We start from the raw sequence: 20,333 nt of genomic DNA on the forward strand, positions 1-20,333 counted from the left end.
TGGAAAACTGTAAACATGAGCCCGATTGATTGGCCATTAAATGTACTGGCCCAAAGTAAAGCTGGAATTTTCCAATGTGATCTCTGAAATAACAACATCCCACTACAAGAGCAAACATTCTGAAAATTGTTCCTTCCATTGGGTAATGTATTATTTGAATGGCAATGAAGTTAAAATTGACAATGGAGATGTAACATTGAGAGTAACTTTACCAGAACTGATACTCAATTAACAATCAGTATATTTCACCTAAACAATTAATACATAAATTTAATATTAATTACTTATGTAATCCAGTATAGACTAAGTACATGCCTTGTACATAAATATCATTCTAGAGTTTGAGAGTGATGTAAGCGTTAAATAGAAATGTTTAACCTCAGGCTCCTTGCCATGTTTACCCTGGATGCCGAACATCAGCATTTAATCCTACTACAAGTTGTGAAAATGAAAATATTTAACGTTACCCACAATGATGCTTCCCTTGTATTGAGTACACCAGGGGTAGAAGTGGCCTTGGTGGCCATACAGAAAAGGCTGTTGGGAGAAGCAACTCATTTCACGTGCCCAATACTCTCTTTTAATTAATGTCAGAATGAATAAAAATTGGCCTATTGTCAAACAGACTGCCAGTTAATGCTGCCACCCAAGAAAAATTTCACCTCCAACATTATAAAGGCAAGTGGTGGAGCCGTGGCTTTGACAATTTGATCAACCTTCTCCATAATACTATAAAAATAATTTTCAACATGTGTTGATGTGTAAGGATGCAAAGTAATAAAAGCTCTGTTTATTTCACAGTAAAGTTCAAAGCTCCTCGAATAATTGCAGTGAAGCCAGACACACAGCAAAATGATTGTTTACTTGGACATTGGGAGATGCCATTTGAAATGGTTACTCACAGTAAAGCTGTTTTTGAAATCCAATACAAACCACTGGATGAAGACAAATGGACTCGGGTGACTATCCGTATTAAATGGCAATGTTTTAATTATTCTGATTGAAACTACAATTAACAAATCAATTAAATGTTACAACGCAGATCAGTATTAGTCATTCATAAGAATACCCCTGTGAGACCTAAAAAAAGAAATCTGAGATGTCCATTAAGTAAGCATTGTGTTTATTAAGATTTCAGTTTGTTTCAAAATATTTGTTTCTGTTAAAACTGGCATTTGGATATAAACTTAAACACCTCCCTTCAATAAGAGCATTCAATCCAAAACAGATTTAGTTGTTTCACAATATTTATAAATTAGAACCAACCACCTTTTTTTCTGGCTACAGCAAAGGAGGTTGAACGTGAAAATTATCTCAAAACACCTCAATAGCAGATTTCCATAAGGTGAAAAAAATATTCTTTTACATATTATATTGGATGATATCCATTTTATAATGACAAAACATTATTGTAAATAGAGCATAAGGAAATATGGAAACAGAAAAAGCCTTGTTAACCAGTTCTTCTGACAAGAATAATTAGATTTTATAAGTAGCATTTAGTGGCTAGTAGTACAGAACTTGAGCTTTTGGTCTCATACTGTTCAGGACTGACACAAGAATATGAAGTTTCAAAAGGAACAGCAGTTTATGCAGGATAAGAGAAAGGCTGCTGATTATTTGCAGAGTGGACTCTGATCGATCAGGTGCACCATGGAATTGTTATCCCTTAAGCTCTGTTGGTATATTTGGTCAGGTGGCTAGTGTGGATTGAACTGATGCCAAATCACAAGATTTGATCCCCATTCCAGCTGGAGTGAATTCGGGACCTGACTGCTTGTATTGGTAGAATTTGCACTGTCGGATATGCTTTCAGGGGGAGAATTCAAGAATCAATAAGAAACAAGACTAATTGTCACTGATTTTGATTTGGGCTGTTGGGGCTGGTCATTCCACAGATGCATTCTGCTGTATATCATGACAGTAGACACGTGACTTTGCAAGAAGACCATATTCTTCTAGTTGACATGTATCTGGCAGTTGTTGAGTTGTCTGTGGATCTCTCAACCGAGTCATGATCTAATGCTGGCACCAAGTGTTCCAGCAGTCTGCCAACACATCAAAGTCGATGTGAAAACAGTAATTCCAGCCAAGACTCTCACCATTATTCAATCATGGAAAATTTAGGAGAAGGAGCCGCCAAAATAGCTCTGAAGCACTGAGAAAATAGCTTTGAATTTAATAAATCATTGTAATTAAGATGTAATTACTTAATGGCAGATCGTTAGCTATTTCATCCTCCTTGTGTTGTGGGTACACAATGTTAGGAAGAGGAAACAAAAACAAAAATTGCTGGAGAAATTCAGCAGGTCTGGCTGCATCTGTGGAGAGAAAGCAGAGTCGATGTTTCAGTTCTGAAGAAGGGTCACTAGACCCAAAATGTTAACTCTGCTTTCTCTCCACAGATGCTGCCAGACCTGCTGAATATCCCCAGCAGTTTTTGTTTTTGTTTCAGATTTGCAGGATCCACAGTTCTTTGCTTCTTGTCAGGAAGAGTAGAATTCCACTTGTAAATGTGAATTATAAGGAGTCCATATTCAATTCTGCAGTTACAACAGGTATCTACAATCCATCATCATGATTCTAAAGGAGAATTGATAAAAATGTGACATTCATCCCATGATAAATGGCAGTATTGACAAGATCATGGATAGTCACAGGATGCATAAAGCTTCTAGGGACATTATTGCCATGTTAGATACCTCTTGGAAGATATTATGGAGCATTCCACTTATATGTTGAATTCCTTTCAGTTTCTCACACCACTAAAAATGAATCAGAATCCCTCCAGTGCAGAAAGAGGCCACTGACCCATCGAGTCCTTGCTGACCTTTCATAGGACATCCCACCCAAACCCAGCACCTACCTAATCCCTGTATCCCTTCATAGCTAATCCAGCTAGCCAGCACATCCTGGATACTACAGATAATTTAGCATGAAATTATCCACCTAACCTGCACATCTTTGGACGGTTGGAGGAAATCAGAGCACCTAGTGGAAAACCACACAGACCCAGGGGGAATGTGCAAACTCCACACAGTCACCCAAGGCTGGAACCAAAGCCAGATCCCTAGTGCCGTGAGGCATCGGTGCTAACCAGTGAGCCACTGTGCTACCCTTATTACTTCTGTTCAAATACTTTGATTCAAATCAAAAGCAATGCTTATGAGAAAGTTTTTTTTAATCACAAACACAACACAAAATCGAGTCAGAAAAATTATTTTCTTGAATAAAATGGGGTAGTTTGAGTAGTTATTTTAATCAGTGTGTCCCACGGTAATTTTATGCTTTAAACTGGATGTTGTTGCAGATCTCTGTGCTGAAATGTTTAGCCAATTTATAACGAGAAAAGATATTAATGTTTATTACTTTCACTTCTCTGGTCTCTCTGGCCCATTTATATGCTATGGCCAAGAGAGTTGGCATCCATTTGTTTACCAGGCTTTGGTCTGTGTTGACCATAATCAGCTTTTGTTTACAACTGAATTCAAGGAAAGAAAGGTAATTAATTTGTACTCAACCTCTCCACACAAATGCATGTCCCAAATGATGCATTTACTTTACTGCCAATACAATAGGACATTAATGTCCTACTTTGTCTGGTTGAAATGGACGATAATAGGGTAGGGGAATGGGTCTGGTGGGTTACTCTTTGGTGTGGACTTGTTGGGCCAAAGGGCCTGTTTCCACGCTGTAGGGATTCTATATGATTCTTTGATTCTATAAATGTTCATGCTTTCCTATGCTTCTAAGAATATGGCAATGCGTGATTATTGCCTTTCAGAATCTAATTTTAACTTCCCAGAAACACGTGTGATATCTGATTTGGACAAAAAAAGTACTGGTTACATAATTCATAAAAGCTTGTTAACCGATAAAGATTTTCACTGAGAACAGTCACAACTATGGGTTGCCTCTCTAACTCACATATTATTTTGGTTTAGTCAATAAGCCAGATCACGACAGCACAATCAAATCCTGGCTATTGTAAATTTAGCAGGACTGAGTAGTTAATCTAAAGCCCTATTCTTTCTCCCACAGGTTCCTTTAACAGTAATAAATAGTACATTCTTCAAACTGTGCAATCTCCTACCTTATACTGAGTACCAGCTGAAGATTCGTTGTAAGCAGAAAACTGAGATTAGTCCGTGGAGTGAATGGAGTAATGAAAATACAGGCATTACATCAGAATGCGGTCTGTACAAAAATGCTTCCAGCTGCTACAATTGCTTTGAATTATATTCTTTAACCCCAGATTACAAGACTTGAAGGAATTGTACACTGTGTGGAGGTCAATACAGAACTTCATAAGACATTGACAAGTTGGGGGAGTGGGCAGGTAGTTGACAGATAAAATTCAATGTGGAGAAGTGTGAGATGTTGCACTTTGGTACAAATGACATGGTAAGACAGTATAAAATAAACGGTAATGTTCTTAGGGGTGTGCAGAAACAGAGAGACCTGGGTGATATTTACGTAAATCACTAAAGGTGAAGGGGCAACTATAGAGAACCACCAACGTACAGTATTCTAGGCTTCATAAATAGGGACATAGAGTACAAGAGGTTAAGCTGAACCTACATGATACACAGATGAGAGCTCAGCTGGAATATTGTTTACAGTTCTGGAGCCACATTTTATGAATTATTTAGTGAATGCCTTGGAGAGAGCACTGAAGATGTTTACAAGGGTGATTTCAGGGAAGAGAGACTTTAATTATGAGGATGGATTGGAGAAGTTGAGACTGTTTTCCTTGAAGAGGAGTAGGCTGACAGGAGATTTGATGGAAGTCTTCAAAATCACGAGGTGTCTGGAGAGACTAGATAGGAAGAAAGGGTTCCTGCTTGTAAGAGGATCAAGACAGCATGTGTTTAAAGTGTTTGCTGATGCGAGGAGTGCATTGTCCAGAAGAGTAGTGAAGGCAGATTCAATTGAAGCATTCAGGAGGGCATTGGATGATCATTAAATAAGAAGCAATGTTTGGAGTTGTGGAGAAAAGGCAAAAGTTGGAGCCAAGTCAAAATGCTCTAGAGAGCTGGTGCAGACATGATGAGCTAAATGGCTTCCTTCTGCACCACAATGATTCTGTGATCACGACTGCTGAAAATCTAAGAGGTTTAGAGGATTGATATACTTTATCTTTCTGTGCAACTTTGGATTTATGCAGCAATATTTTCTTCTGTGCAATTTATTTTTAAACATAAGTAATTACATTTATTTAAAACAGAAAAGCTCATTGAGGATGAATTGTACTTCTTTTGTACAACTTTAAATTATTTTCCAATAAACCCAAACTGCAAAAAACTGTAATGTTTTGGCTAACTACAAATGCACTTCTGGCATGCTTCTCATTTGCTGTGCTTCAACTAATTTGTCCTGGGCTTCTTTCTTGCTATTAGCTCCAGCTCAAAAATTACAGATTTGGAGAAGCATTGAGGCCTTCGGTGGCAATGGAACTCGTAGAGTGCATCTAATGTGGAAGGTATTGCTTAATATTAACCAACAAATCAGAAATACCTCCTTACCGACAGCACCGTTACTCTGCTGTTTGTGTACTGATGCTTTGCATTAATTTTAAACCAATTGAAAGTCAATTGTACCTTTCAGCAGCAAAACTATTTGTAATGAAAAATTCACCTCTCAAGCCAAAAAAAAGTCTGGATAGGTAAAAAAAAAGTTTGGATTTAAAATAGTTGACACAAACACTAACAATACAACAAACCCAGTTAGTTTTGCAAGCAAGCATGTTCTGAATTGAATAGTTAGCCCTGTTCCTGTGCAAACCTTCCAGTTCAGGGTCATGTCTAAGGCAGAAAGCTGGAGGAATGGAATGGCTTTTTACCTGTTTGTTTCAGGTGATCCGCCTCATTAAGTTTCCACTTGGGTGGCAACATTAAAAATTATGCCTAGTGTTTTTTTTACACTGATGTGAAATGCCTGATTTCACAACATAGCATCAACTGAATGTAACAATGTTTTTTTTCTCCGTGTTTTGGCTGCATTTTGACTCAATGCTTTCTCCAAGTAAGATTACGCGTAATCTTCAGTTATTATACTGAACTCTGAAACTCTTTTATCATGACATCACTTGGGCTGCAGTGGTCCAAGAATGTAGCTCGCCACCAACTTCTTGTGGGCAGTTGGAGATGGGCAAAACATTCTGGCCATACCATCCCGGTGACATTTTTATTAAAAAGCACTTTCACTGTGTGCACCAGGGGCCTGATAAATCGAAAGCTTCCACTTCTGTGTTACATAATTACGTGATATGAAGAATGAGTTAAAAATCTCCCACCACAAGTGAGCCAACAACTATCATCAGGCTTCAGCAGAGGTAAAGTTTTCAAGCAAGCAGTATTGCCGTCATTTTATAATCCCCGTCAACTAGAAAAGAAAACACTCAACTCAGGGTGCTGTAACTATGTTGCTTAAACTTTTGTACCCACCGGAGAAACATTACTAACTCACCAATAGCCCTTGACCAATTTTTCCACAGCCACTGGAAAAGAGTGCAGCAAATGGAAAGATTTTGGGTTACAGGATCCAACTGCATGAGCCTGGGATTCAAGTGTACAACACCTCAAACCTGGAGTACAGCTTCCACCTACCCGATGGAAACTACAAAATCGAAGTGGCTGCTTACAACTCTGTGGGAGCATCTCCAGAGGCTCAGGTTATTATTCCCTCATCGAATGAATTAGGTAATCCAGGTTTACATAGCTTTAGCAGAGTAATGACAAAACATTATGAATTAGGTTTTCGCAGCTAAAAAATTCTCGAACAGATTGAGCAGAAGCACATAGCATTAAAATTGAATTCTCCAGCTAAACATGGCATAGCTCTGCTAGTTTGTATTGTATCAATGTATGTAAGCAGTAGATGGGGTCCACTTACACCATGTGAAAGGCAGCAGTACAAAATGGCCGCTCATCACTACTCTCAAAAGGGCAACTAGGGATTGGTAATTAATGCAGACACCTGCATCCTGCTAAAGAAAATTTTAAAGTTGGTACTATTGCTCTAGCAACCAAATCATAGGTTTATTCTGATATTTCATTTTTGTGGAAACATAATAATGTCCAAAGAGACTGTTCATTTTTCCTGAGAGGAACCCAGGGTAACCTGGAGTTGGAGGCATGAGGAGGATAGGGGCAGGACTCCAGTTATCCCAGTCTAATACTAATTCGGGAAAGGGATGAGGGTACAAGAGGATTAATGCTGAAAACCGCCCTGGCCTCCAACCCCTCTACCCTGCTCTCCTATGACCCCCACTGCATGTGATTGAAAAAAAATACTCATCTTCTCACTACTACACCCTTTTAAAGACTAGGCCTCTGGGGTAGATCTTTGGAACCCAAACACTCCCTGGCCTCTTTTTGGATGGCGACGAGATCTTCAGCTTTCAAGGTCTGTGATTCACCAAGATGCTCACCATTTAGCTCTTAACCACCTGACTGGAGCTTGATTCAATGAGCTTTCCTATTGGTGGGTGCAGAAGGTCAAGTGCCACTGTTCACATCCACACTCATATAGCTCTTCAGTGCTTCTTAGTTAATATGTTTGACTGTAAGGCATAGGAGCAGAAGTAGGCCATTTGGCCCATTAAGTCCACTCCACCATTCAATGAGATTGTGAATGATCTGATAATCCTCAACACTATTTTCTGCCTTGTCCCCAAAACTCTTGATTCCCTTAGTTATTAGAAACTAGCGAAGTTGATAGAGTCATAGAGATGTACAGCACGGAAACTGACTCTTCGGTCCAACTTGTCCATGCCGACCAAGTATTGGAACATTTCTCCTAATCTTTCATATCCACCTGACAGGGCAGACAGGACCTGTGCTTAACATGACTTCTGAAAACAGCATCTCTCGCTGTGCAGGACTCCTTCTGTACTGCAGCGGAGTACTTTATACATTTAGACAATAGAAAAACAAAGTTCAAAAGCATTCCAGTGTAAAACTCATATGTTGCAGAGTACTACTCCTTGTAATTAAGATGCATTTGCCTTAAACACCTCAAAGCAAATAACTAAATTATTTGTTACCATTACAGTAAATATTCTGATTGCATGCTCCTCGTACAAAGCATTGCTACTGTAGATGAAATTGACCAATTGTGCAAAAATCAACTTTTCAATCCAATCAAATGACCTTCTTAGAACAAGAGGTGGCACTTCCTTTACATAAAATAATCATTGCAACTTTCTTTAAATGACATGAACAGAGTTTCCGCCATTGTCCCATCTTGTTGCTTCTTCAATTGGGAACACCAGCCTACTGATTCAGTGGAGACCTCCTAACATGACAACAACTGGTTATGTGCTGGAATGGTGTGTGCTGTCTGAGAAAACCGCCTGTAATATCAACTGGCAAAATGTACCCGCCAATAATACAGAAGCAATTGTACAAGGTAGGTGAGTAATGTTAAAATCTTGGGAGAATTTAACTTTGTAAACCATTCTTTTACTTGGATATTTTGGTGTGTTAGAAACAGTTGGAGAGAGTGCACTCGGCTCATTTTTGGGATTAAGGGCTTATCTTATGAAGAAAGTTTGAATAAGTTAGGGGTGGCACGTTGGCTCAGTGATTAGCACTGCTGCCTCACAGCACCAGGGGCCCAGGTTCAATTCCAGCTTCGGGCGATTGTCTGTGTGGAGTTTGCACATTCTCCCAGAGTCTGCATGGGTTTCCTCTGGGTGCTTTGTTTCCTCCCACAGTCCAAAGATGTGCAGGGCAGGTGAATTGGCCATGCTAAATTGCCCATAGCATTAGGTGCATTAGAGAGAAATGGATCTGGGTGGGTTACTCTTCGGAGGGTCAGTGTGGACTTGTTGGGCCAAAGAGCCTGTTTCCACACTGTAGGGAATCTAATATAATCTAAAGTTTGTGCTTTACTCATTGGAGTTTAGAAAAATGAGAGGTGATCTTACTGAAACATGCAAGATACTCAGGGGACTTGGCATGGTGAGAGACTGGAACTAGGGACACAGATTAACAATAAGTAATCTCACTTTTAGACTAAGTTGAGGGAAATTTTCTTTTTTGAAGTTAATCTGTGGAATTCTCTTCCCCTGAGAGCAGTGGAGGCTGGTTGATTATATTTATTCAAAGCTGAGTTCATTAGATGTTTTGATAGACAAGGCAGTCAAGTGTTATGAAGGCAGACAGATTACTAGAGTCGAAACCACAAACATGATCTTACTGAATGACAGAGCAGGCTTAAAGGACAAGATGGCCAAGTCCTGCTCTCATGTCCTATAGTCAACTCCATGATCCATAATGCAGGTCACCACCAAGATTACAGATTAGAAAAAAGACCAGAAATAATGGTTAAAATGAGAATCGAGGGAGTGAATCATTCCAAAAGTTTTCAAGTCCTAGAATTAAAGCGTTTTAATGCAGAGTCATGCTGTAGTTAGGTTAGACAAGAATCTTGTTACAATGTGGACTTAATTCCAAAGTCACGTTAAAACCAATCATAGCAAATTTATTGTAAGCAACATAATTTCTAAGTAAAAGTAAGCCTTGCATGTAAGCAATTTGTTTTACATAAATGAACAGTTGTGCTGTTCATTTCTCAGTCAGCCTTACTCACAGAGATCAAACTCGCACTCTGCTGATTTCTGGAGAAGATAATTGTGAGAAACAAAGCTCACTCACTTCAATAATTTCAGTCTGAGACAAGATCTGAATCAGTAGTGCCATTTATTTTACTCTTGCAAGAGGGTGTGGTGTCCACTGTCCACAAGGCAGGACACACACACACTGAATTCAACTAGTACACAACATTTATGTAATTTGGTTCCTATTCTTTCATCCCATTGCTCCTCCCCTGTTTACATCTCCCACCTTTCTAAGACCGGCGCCCATTACTCTTGTTTATCTTTTGCCTTATCCGGTCTTGTCTGTGACAAAATGCTTATTTCTGGCCTCACAAGGCCGTATGACCACATCCTGCTGTGGGCCATTGTTAGGTATAACCTTCTTCACTACCATCTATTTCCCTCACTTGTTATGATCTTGTGACCTCATGACTTCTTGACCGTGGTTTGTTCTTGTTTTTGCAGAAGCGGGAAACAGATGCTTATAACTACTGTTTGTACAGGCATATCTAGCTTAACCCCCTCCCCTCACAGCATCTTATCTATTTGTCTGTAACATCTACCATTGTTTGCAGGCACATTTCATTCTTGCATGCACATTTTAGCTAATACAAAAACAATTATGTATTTCCTTCACATAGTTTTCATTCTTGTTGACTCAGCTCTTGGCTGAAACAATTATACACTGATGTGAGTTCATTTACCTTGCATAAGTAATTATGATTGTAGAAGTAACACTACTTTACCTATATCCCACAATAATGAATCAACTGATATCTCCAACAACCAATCGGTGACGAACACCCAAGAGATCAAGGGTCCAGTTTGATGTGGCTCGGTTTCAATTCACTTCCACCCAACTTTGTCATTCTTAAAAGAGCAGCATGTTACAGGCAATCCACCTGCCATTGTTATGAAAGGGGCAATATGCTACAGGCAATCAGTCTGCCATTGTTACTAAAGGGGAACTGCGCTACAGGCAATCCACCTGCCATTGTTATTAAAGGGACAGTGTGCTACAGGCAATCTGCCTGCCATTGTTACTAAAGGGGAACTGCACTACAGGTAATCTGCCTGTCATTGTTATTAAAGGGACAGTATGCTACAGCAATCCACCTGCCATGGTCATTAAAGGGGGAGTATGCGACAGGCAAGTCACCTGCCATGGTTATGAAAGGGGCAATATGCTACAGGCAATCAGTCTGCCATTGTTACTAAAGGAGTAGTATACTACAGACAGTCTGTCTGCCATTTTCTTTTGAAAGTCCATGGAATTGTTCTGACTGTGCAATAATCTGGCCATGTGTTAAGTGCAACTTGAACAAACAAGCTTCTGACTTAGAGACAAAAGAGCTACCACTGATCCAAGGCAGCATAAGCTATTAATTGTTTATGAGTAATACATATCCATGGAAGCAAATTACACTAGTAATTAAAATAGCGATTTTAGAAAATCAACACACATCAATGCCATTATAAGAAACCATTGTAAAGTATTAGTTTCATGTCAGAGTCCTATAACATGAGGGCTTGGTTGCCTCAGTTGGTTGTATTATGATACAAAGACAGACTGCAGAACCAAATCAGCCTTTGTACTTCTGTATACACTACACAATAATATTAAAGCCTTCAAAGAACTTCAAAATTGACTCTAATGGTTCCTAAACAGATTTTTTAATAACTAATCCCAGATTCTGCAAATACTCAATTCCAGACACTGGTTTGCAACTTAAACAAAAGATTTAGCAATTTATTAACAATACCATGATTTCATTTCGGAAAAATTAAATAGCAAAGTAATCAAATTGGTCTATGTTTTAAGCCCAAAATCTTTTGTTTTCAGCCCAGTCACACAAGACAGACAGAACAACAAACACAATTGAGGAATAAATAAAAGAAAATAACAAAACAGGCCAGATTACTTTAGTTTTTTTCATGAAGCATTGTTTCACTGGAATACCTGATGGTTTCTTGGTTGATTTTCTGAAAGGGCTCACCTTTTCAGTTCACTCAGATAAAGGCAGTAATACTTAATACTTTGTTTTTTATTCTCTGATTTTCCAAGAGTTGCTTATGGGAGGTTGGACAAGGAGCTTTCACATCTTCATGCTGTAAGTTAAACATCCATATTCTTTTCCCCACAGAAACCACAGTCCAATACCCAATTCAAACTCCCTGACAGACTGTCTCCTCCAAGAAGTCCCAGTTGTCATACAAGATCTGCTGTCTGCTTGAGCATAACATATTTTTAAACTTGCTGGTACCAATTCCTAGGTACTGACTTTGTTATTAACAAAGCCTTCTGATTAGGAACAAACTTGCAATTAACTTCCTGGCCTGGCCTCGTGACTAAATAAAAGGTTGTTTGGTCTGTTTTTCTCTTAACATTGGGTAAGACAATCCAAAAGTTATGTTTAGCTCACAATTCCCAGCTCACAGCTCCAAACCAAAATTGATAAAAGAATAAAATTTAAAAAAAAAGAAAAATCAGCTAGGGACCTATTAGTTGGACAGCTGGTTTGTGGTGTAGAGTGATGCCAATTGTGTGGGTTTAAATCCTATACCTGCTAGGGTTACCATGAAGGCCTTGAGCTTGAGCCTTGCCTGAGGTGTGGTGACTCTCAGGTTAAACTGAACATCAATAATCTGGCTCTAATGAAGGAGTGGGACTATGGTGACTTTGCCCTAACATGATGGTACATTGATTTTTTTTTAAAATGAAAGCATTATAGGTGAGTACCCATTTACAACTGTTTTGTCATAAAATTACAGAGAGTTAGAGCAGCACCAGAGGGGAGCAGTGAGAATTGTGTATCCAAATAAACAGGTCGCATCTTCTAACTTTGAGACAAGAGGACCATGAAGTCTCCATTGGACAGCTGCTACTCATAATAACTCTCTCTAAGAAGAAAACTGGCCACATGATCAATTAGTTTTTAAAAATTATCTACAAATAGTTAATGCACCCAGAGATGCACCACACTTTCCAACTAACATTTTTCCACACAACTGCTGAGTCTATGTTTCAGCTAACACAATATGTTGCCTTTATATAGCGCCTTTTAATGTAGTAAGATAACCCTAGGCATGTCAGAGGAGTGTTAGCAAACTCAATGAGACAAATGAACAAATGCAAGACAAAAGCTTTGGTCAAAGAAATAAAAGGATGGTTTAAGGGAGAAGAGAGAGGTAGAGAGGCAGGAATTCCAGAGTCTGGGATGTAGACCTTGGTTTTAAGGCCTGACGAGGTTACCAAGAAAGGTCACACAGGAGGTTGTAAACAAGAATGAAAATTTTAAAATCAAGTTGCTGCTGGACAAAGAGCTAACGTCAATGAGTAAGTATAAGGGTATTGGCTGAACAGAACTTGATGCGGAGATGGAAGTCATCGAGTCATTCAACACAGAAACAGACCCTTTTGTCCAACCATAATCCCAAACTAAACTGGTCCCACCTGCCTGTGCTTGGCCCATATCCCTCCAAACCTTTTTCTTCATGTAGTTATCCAAATATTTTTTAAACATTGTAACTGTTCTTGCATCCATCACTTCCTCCGGAAGTTCATTCCACACATGAACCACTCTCTGTGTAAAAAAGATGCCACTCTTGTCTTTGTTAAACCTTTTTCCTCTAACCTTAAAAATATGACCCTAGTCTTGAACTCCCCCACACCACAGAAAAGACACCTGCCTTTAACCTTACTTAAAACCCTCAGGATTTTATAAGTCTCAATAAGGTCACCCCTCAACCTCTTATGCTCCAGTGAAAAATGTCTCAGCCTATTTTTATAACTCGAACCCTCTATTCCCAGCAAAATCCTGGTAATTTTTTTCAGAACCATCACCAGCTTAATAATATCCTTCCTATAACAGGGCAACCAGAACTGGACACAGTTTTCCAGAAAAAGCCTTACCAACATGCTGTACAACCTTGACATGACGTCTCAACTCTTAAACTCAAAGCATGCAGTCCAAGCTGAGGAAAAATTATTTGCTGTTGGTATTCTATACTACAGAGGGATGTGGAACTTTCCGTATGTTTAAGGCAGAGATTGATAGATTTCTAATTACCAGTTGTGTACAGAGTTATTGGAGATACAATGTCTTAAACACATTGGAGTGTTCAATCAGCCATGATCCTACAGAGGCAGGTTCCTATTTTTCCATGTCTTGGTGGTGGAGTAGATATGCAGTCAGTAGTTCCTTTTCAGATCAAATAAGATTATAGATAGTCTGAGGCAACCTCAGTGTGAAGCTGTTGATGCCTAAGGAAACTGAGTTTTGACATGGACCAAAGTCAATGGTTTTGGGCGTCCCAATATTTAACTGGAGAAAGTTTGATTCATGCAGCACTTAAAAATACAAGACTCTACCAGATTCTACTGCACAGCACACACAAACTCAAAACCAAATGTCTTCAAGTGAAGGGGTATTCGAGAGAAAGGGCATCAGGTGATTGAATGATTAAACTTCATTGGTTGGAGAAGCATTACTGTACAGGACACACTCTAAAATTAAGACACTGGAAAATGCATTTAATTATAGTATGATAAATTTAGATGTATATTGCCCACTGAAAATATGCTGAAGGTAATTTTCACTAAGATTATAAAAAGAACACAATGCCTCACTTTAAAATAGGAATTATATTGTAAATTTGAATGCCCTTGTCTAATTACTTCATCCCTCCAACCAATATATACACAAAAACATCAATTTTAGAAGTTCATGAGCAAAAAAAAAATTCAAATTCTCATTCATTTATCATGACAGTAATTCAAAGTATATATCCACTTTACTGATTTTACAACCCTAATATTGATTGAATAAAAGAATATTGGATACAAATGATAGAGCTTGAAACAAGGTATTAATATTACAGTTACAGCAACTGAACCAAAGTGGGCATTTCTTTAAGAGAAGATGGGAAAGGAGTTTTAGATGTTGAGAGAAGGATGTTTCGATGTTAAAGCCGCACTGAAATGTGGTGAATTTCTTTTCCAGACAATATTGAGCCAATGCGTCTCTACAACATTTTGCTTTACCCACTTATTGATGGTTTACCAGGTGTTCCAACATCTACTCAGGCATATTCAAAAGAAGGTGGTAAGTACAATTTGCCATTTTGGGTTTACAGTCATAGAGTCATACAGATGGGAGAGAGACCCTGCCGCCCAACCCATCCATGCTGACCAGGTTTCCTAAACTAAACTAGTCCCATTTGCCTGCGTTTGGTCCATGTCCCTCTAAACCTTTCCGCACCATGTACCTGTCTAAATGCCTTTTAAATGTTGTAATTGTACTCACCTCTACCACTTCCTCTGGCAGCTCATTTCATATACACACCACCCACTCTGTGCAAAAGTTGCCCCTCAGGTTCCATTTAAATCATTACCCTCTCACCTTAAACCTATGCCCTGTAGTTTTGGATTTCCCTATTCTGGAGAAAAGATCTTGACTTTTCACCTTATCTTTGCCCCTCATGATTTCATAAATCCCTAAAAGGTCATCCCTCAGGCTTCTATGGTCTAGGAGAAAAGTCTCAGCCTATCCTAATAACTCAAGTTCTGGCAACATCCTTAGAAATCTTTCTTTGCATGTTGCATAATTATCAGCAGTAGGGTATAGTAGGGATGCTAAGACCAAATGGATTAGGGGACAGATTATGTTTATGTTATATTTTCTATATCAACCTGTTCAGAGATATTATTATGCATCTCTGGAGCAAGTGAGACTTGAATCTCCTGGCTCAGGGGTAGAGTCACATGCACTGTGCCACAAAAGCCCTCAGGTGACTTTATCTGTTAAGTAAGGGATATTTGGGTGAGAATTAGGAACAAGTAATTATTGTGCTAGTGTTTTGTGAGGTGTGTATTGAAATAAAATTGTGAATGAAAAAGCATATTCCTGGGATCTGTCTGACTATCCTTTAACTTTTGGTATTTAATAAGCATCAGATTTTTTTCATAGAAGGGTGATTCCATGTTTCTAAGTATCAGGATGATACAACAGGCAAGATTGAATGGATGTGGGAGTATGAAATTAGTTTATAGATTATTTTAATGGATCAGAAACAATGATTAGCATGGCTGCCGTTTCCTGATATGTATTTCTCTGAATTAGAGTGCGTGAAATCAGCCTTAATGTAAAATATTAATATTCTAAACGCACATGGAAAAACAAAGATTGTTAAGCAACTGACCATCTCCTGTACCTCTCATGTGACTGCTTTCCTGAGAGGTCCCGGTTTTGGGGTGCTGTCAACAGAGTATTGGCGAGTTGCTGTAATATTTCTTGTAGTTGGTACACTCTGTGCCACAGTGCGCAGTGATAGGATGGATGGATGTTTCAGGTGGTGCACAGGGTGGTGATTGACTTGGTATTTTTATCCTGGATGATATTGAGCTTTTTGAGTACTCTTGGATCTGCACACATATAGGCAAGTGTGGAATATTCCATCACACTTATGACTTGTGCTTTGTAAGTGGTTGAGTGTCTTTGGGGAGTCAGGAGCTGAATTATGCAACACAGACTTCTTAGCCTCTGACCTGATCTTAGAGCCGCCAGTACTTGTGTAGCTGGCCCTGTTACATTTCTGGTCAATGGTAACCCCCAGGATATTTATGATGGGGGTTGTAATTGTACCATTATAGAATGCCAAGGTAAGATATTCAGACTCTCTTGATGGTGATGGTCATTCCCTTGCACTTGTGAGGTGTGAATGTTATTTGTCACTTGTCAGCCCAAGCCTGGGTATTGTCCAAATCTTGCTGTATATGAACTTGAACTGCTTCATGATGTGAAGAATTACAAATGAAATTGAACATTTATCAGTGAGTAATCCCATTTTCGACCACATGCTGGAGGAGAGGTAATTAAAGATGATTGGGCCTTGGAAACTGCCCTGAGGAACTCCTGTGGTGGTATCTTAAAAGCTAGAAACAAAAAGTCCTAGATTCATGGAAAACACCGGTTAAAGCTAATTATTCTCACAGAAATGACACACTCTCTTTCTCTCTTTCAAACCATTCAAAATATTCACCCATGAAGCTGTGACCATGTCCTCAATTTTATTTATCAAGTACCATTAATGTAATGAAAGGTGTTTCACAGGAACATTAGGAAAGAAATGAGTATTTTTCAGAGTTAGGGAGGGGAGGCAGTATTCTTTTCCAATACGTTGTCACTTCCCAAATCAATGCAAACTCTTGGCAGCCTTTCACCACAAATGGAATAATGACTATAACTGCTCACAATCTTACATATCCTCAGCAAAGAAATGGTGAGATAGAAGAATTATAAAGTCTCAGATGTAAGTCTGTCTGTTATAAATCTACCATCTGTGCTTTGAAGATGGATTTGTTTTCATTAGGCAATGAAAATCTTGAAAATTCTTCGCACTTTGACTTTTCAGAAGAGCTTCAGAAACTGAGCCCAATAGTTAGTTATAGAAAGCTGATAGAAACTGGAAAATTCAATTTTATCTATGTAGCCAAAAGAAAATTTACTGACAAGTTTCACCTTGCTTTTCAAACAACCCATCATTTCGCTAATTTATAGATCAAAATTCAGACAGCCATGACAATTTTCCAAAAAAATGCTTCACATACATGACTCTAAAATAGTTGAAAACATCCTTGAGTGGAAACTACTGTCACAGTTTAAGAGAGGAATATCTTCTATTCAGTTTGTAATGAGTGAGTGCCAGCTGAGAACAGGATGAGAACCTACAAAGATATTCGCTATGGTTAAGTGCTCTTTTCAACGCACACATGAAGAAAGTTAAAAATCACACAACATCAGGTTATAGTCCAACAGGTTTATTTGGAAGCACTACCTTTCAGAGTGCTGCTTTCTGCTGAAGGAGCGTGTTCTGAAAGCTAATGCTTCCAAATAAACCCACTGGACTATAACCTGGGTTGTGAGATTTTTAACTTTATCCACCCAAGTCCAATACAGACACCTCCACACATGAAGAAAGTCCTCTCAGGCAGACAGTGAGGAAGGCAAGGTGGCTATAGGAGCATCTCTGAGATTAACATCTCTGCAGCAAGTAAATCCTTAAAGCTTGCTCATTATCTGCAAAGCACAAGTCATGAATGTGATGAAATACTCCCTCCTTTCCTAGATGAGTACAGTTCCAACAAAACTCAGCAAGCTTGATACAATGAAGGACAAAGCAGCCAGTTTAATGGGCACCCCATCTATCAACTTAGGCAGTCACTCTCTGCACCAAGATCACACATTGGCAACAGCATTACCATCTACAAGGTGCAATGAAGCAACGCATCAAGCCTCCTTTGGTAGCACCTTCAAAAACCAACAACTTCTAATCATCGGGAAGAGTAAAGGCGTTAGACACATGGGGATATGAGGCAAGTACCCCTCCAGATCACTTGTCGTCGTACTTTGGAAACTTGAATCCTTCACTGTCACTGAGTCAAAATCCTCCAACATTCTCCACTGTGGGGCCAGCTACATCCCATGGACTTCAGTTTTACCAGCCAGCAGCTCACTATCAACTTCTCAAGCAGAAAGTGAGGACTGCAGAAGCTGGAGATCAGAATCGAAAAGTGTGGTGCTGGAAGAACAGAGCAGGTCAGGCAGCATCCGAGGAGCAGGAGAGTCGACGTTTCAGGCATAAGCCCTTCATCAGGAATACCTGAAACGTCGACTCTCCATCAGCTTCTCAAGGCCAGTGACTGACAGACAATAATTGATGGCTTTGCCAGCACGAGATCTGACCTTGTTCATGAATGGGTAAAAACTGTTGGCAGAAAATGTTGACAGAAGATCATTTTAAAGTCTCCTGTTTGCTCTTACTGATGTTATTTAATATTGCAGCCCCACAACGAAGTCCTGAAATTAGAACTAAGCAGATCTGGAAAACCAAAGTACAACTTGAGTGGGAGGAGCTTCCAGTTGATGATCGGAATGGCTTTATCAGGAACTACACCATATTGTACAAAAATAAGAATGGAAAAATGAATTGTAAGTTAAAGCAGCAAGATCAGATTTGATTCACTTTAAGAATGATTAGGACAAAGTAACTGCTATGACTCCGTATTACTCAAATAGCTGCCGGTTACAATGTCTCTGACACATTTAATCACCATTTGTGCACTGGAACATCCTGAGGATGTGATGGTTTGAGTGGAAATATTGAGATGCATTTAGCTTAGAGGGCCAGAGTGAAATAAGTCAATGTTTACAAAGGGTAATGTTTAGGCCATCTTGGCATCCTGTACACAATCTAAATTATATTGCTGAAAAAGAGACATGTCGCTGAAGCTTTTCAGAGAATTGGGAAACACCGCATTTGGTTTTCAGTGCCCAGTGTGATGCCAGGCAGGAGCAAGAATAGAAACTACATGCAGTGGTGCTCCTTTAGAACTGGATCCCTGATCTGAGCTCCAGGCCTCAGTTATTGGGTCTTGATGAACCATCCTCAACCCCATCCCACACCGTAATATTGGTTTTAGAATATATATCCCAATGATTAGCGCATCAGATCAACTTGTCCCTTCAATTGTGCATTTGAGACCAAGTACTGGCAATACTCAACCTGCCCACACTTGCAATGCCCAAAGTAAAACATTTCCTGTTGGATGTGATTCCACAATTAGACAGCACTTGCTATATAATCCTGAATGTGCTAATAGCAACACCAATTTAAGATCAAAAGTCAAACTCAAAATGTAATTCATTTATGCTTGTTAGAAGTGACATACATTCATATGCAGAGACATAGTCTCTGCAAGCAAGAATATATTCAAACTTTGCACTTTTTTTTAGTTACTGGATAAACTCAGCAGGTCAGGCAGTGTCTGTTGAGTGAAAGCATAATGCAACAAACGTACTCTGCTTTCTCTCCATAGATGCTGCCAGGTCTGCTGAGTTTCTCCAGGAGTTCTTTGTTTTGTTTCAGATCTTCAGGATCTGCAGTTCTTTGTTTCGTTTTATCTTTTTTGAGGTATTGCTTTCTCCACAAGAATAGAAGAAATAAGAGCGGGAGTGTGCACTTCAGCCTCTCAAACTTGCTTGGCCACTTGTTACAATCATAGTTGTTCTCATCTCAACCTCAACTCCATTTTCCTGTCAACTCTCCCTAACTCTTTGTAGTGATTGGAACCAGGTTCCCTTATTAACTAAGAGGTTCTTGATTGTTAACCTGGGCTAATCAGGAAAGCCTTGGCTGATCAATGTAACCAAGTGAGCTCATGGTGTCTCCCTTGAGCTACTTTTCCCTCCAACTCTATTTTGATTTAATCCCTGCCCTCCCTTTCACAACATGGGGGCTGGGGAAAAATAAGCACCACAGCTGCTTGGTGGTAGTGCGGGGGTAAAGAATAAACAAAGGGGGTCTCCCTTGAGCTACTTTTCCCTCCAACTCTATTTTGATTTAATCCCTGCCCTCCCCTTCACTTTTTGATCATTCAGCATTGCCCATTTGCTTTCACTGGCCACTTGGGTGTTTCATTTCTTCCTGGTGGTGGAATACAAATAAAGATTTACACACCTTTTGTTTTTCATTGTGTCTGACACCTGCACATACACGACATGGGGGCTGGGGAAAAATAAGCACCACAGCTGCTTGGTGGTAGTGCGGGGGTAAAGAATAAACAAAGGGGATAAATAAATTTTAAAAAGCGAAATATTACACATACAGAGATTTAGAGTCTCCTGGTCATAGATAAAAATATAACCAGGCAATTAGAATCTCCTCAGTT

General features: G+C 39.3%; 1 protein-coding gene across 4 annotated transcripts in view; it reads left to right on the forward strand.

Annotated features, from left to right (window-relative positions):
- The window catches only part of LOC122565377 (interleukin-6 receptor subunit beta-like), a 109,657-nt gene that overhangs the window by 82,516 nt on the left and 6,808 nt on the right, over positions 1-20,333 (forward strand). For all 4 annotated transcript variants that reach the window (XM_043721289.1, XM_043721288.1, XM_043721290.1 and 1 more), the window contains 7 exons: positions 802-959; positions 4,042-4,195; positions 5,400-5,482; positions 6,497-6,701; positions 8,227-8,412; positions 14,608-14,709; positions 18,448-18,594. In XM_043721289.1, coding sequence (XP_043577224.1) covers positions 802-959; positions 4,042-4,195; positions 5,400-5,482; positions 6,497-6,701; positions 8,227-8,412; positions 14,608-14,709; positions 18,448-18,594 — 1,035 coding nt within the window. The remainder of the gene's footprint in view (positions 1-801; positions 960-4,041; positions 4,196-5,399; positions 5,483-6,496; positions 6,702-8,226; positions 8,413-14,607; positions 14,710-18,447; positions 18,595-20,333) is intronic.

The sequence above is a fragment of the Chiloscyllium plagiosum genome, chromosome 31 (assembly GCF_004010195.1).
Source record: "Chiloscyllium plagiosum isolate BGI_BamShark_2017 chromosome 31, ASM401019v2, whole genome shotgun sequence".
In the NCBI taxonomy this organism is placed as follows: domain Eukaryota; kingdom Metazoa; phylum Chordata; class Chondrichthyes; order Orectolobiformes; family Hemiscylliidae; genus Chiloscyllium; species Chiloscyllium plagiosum.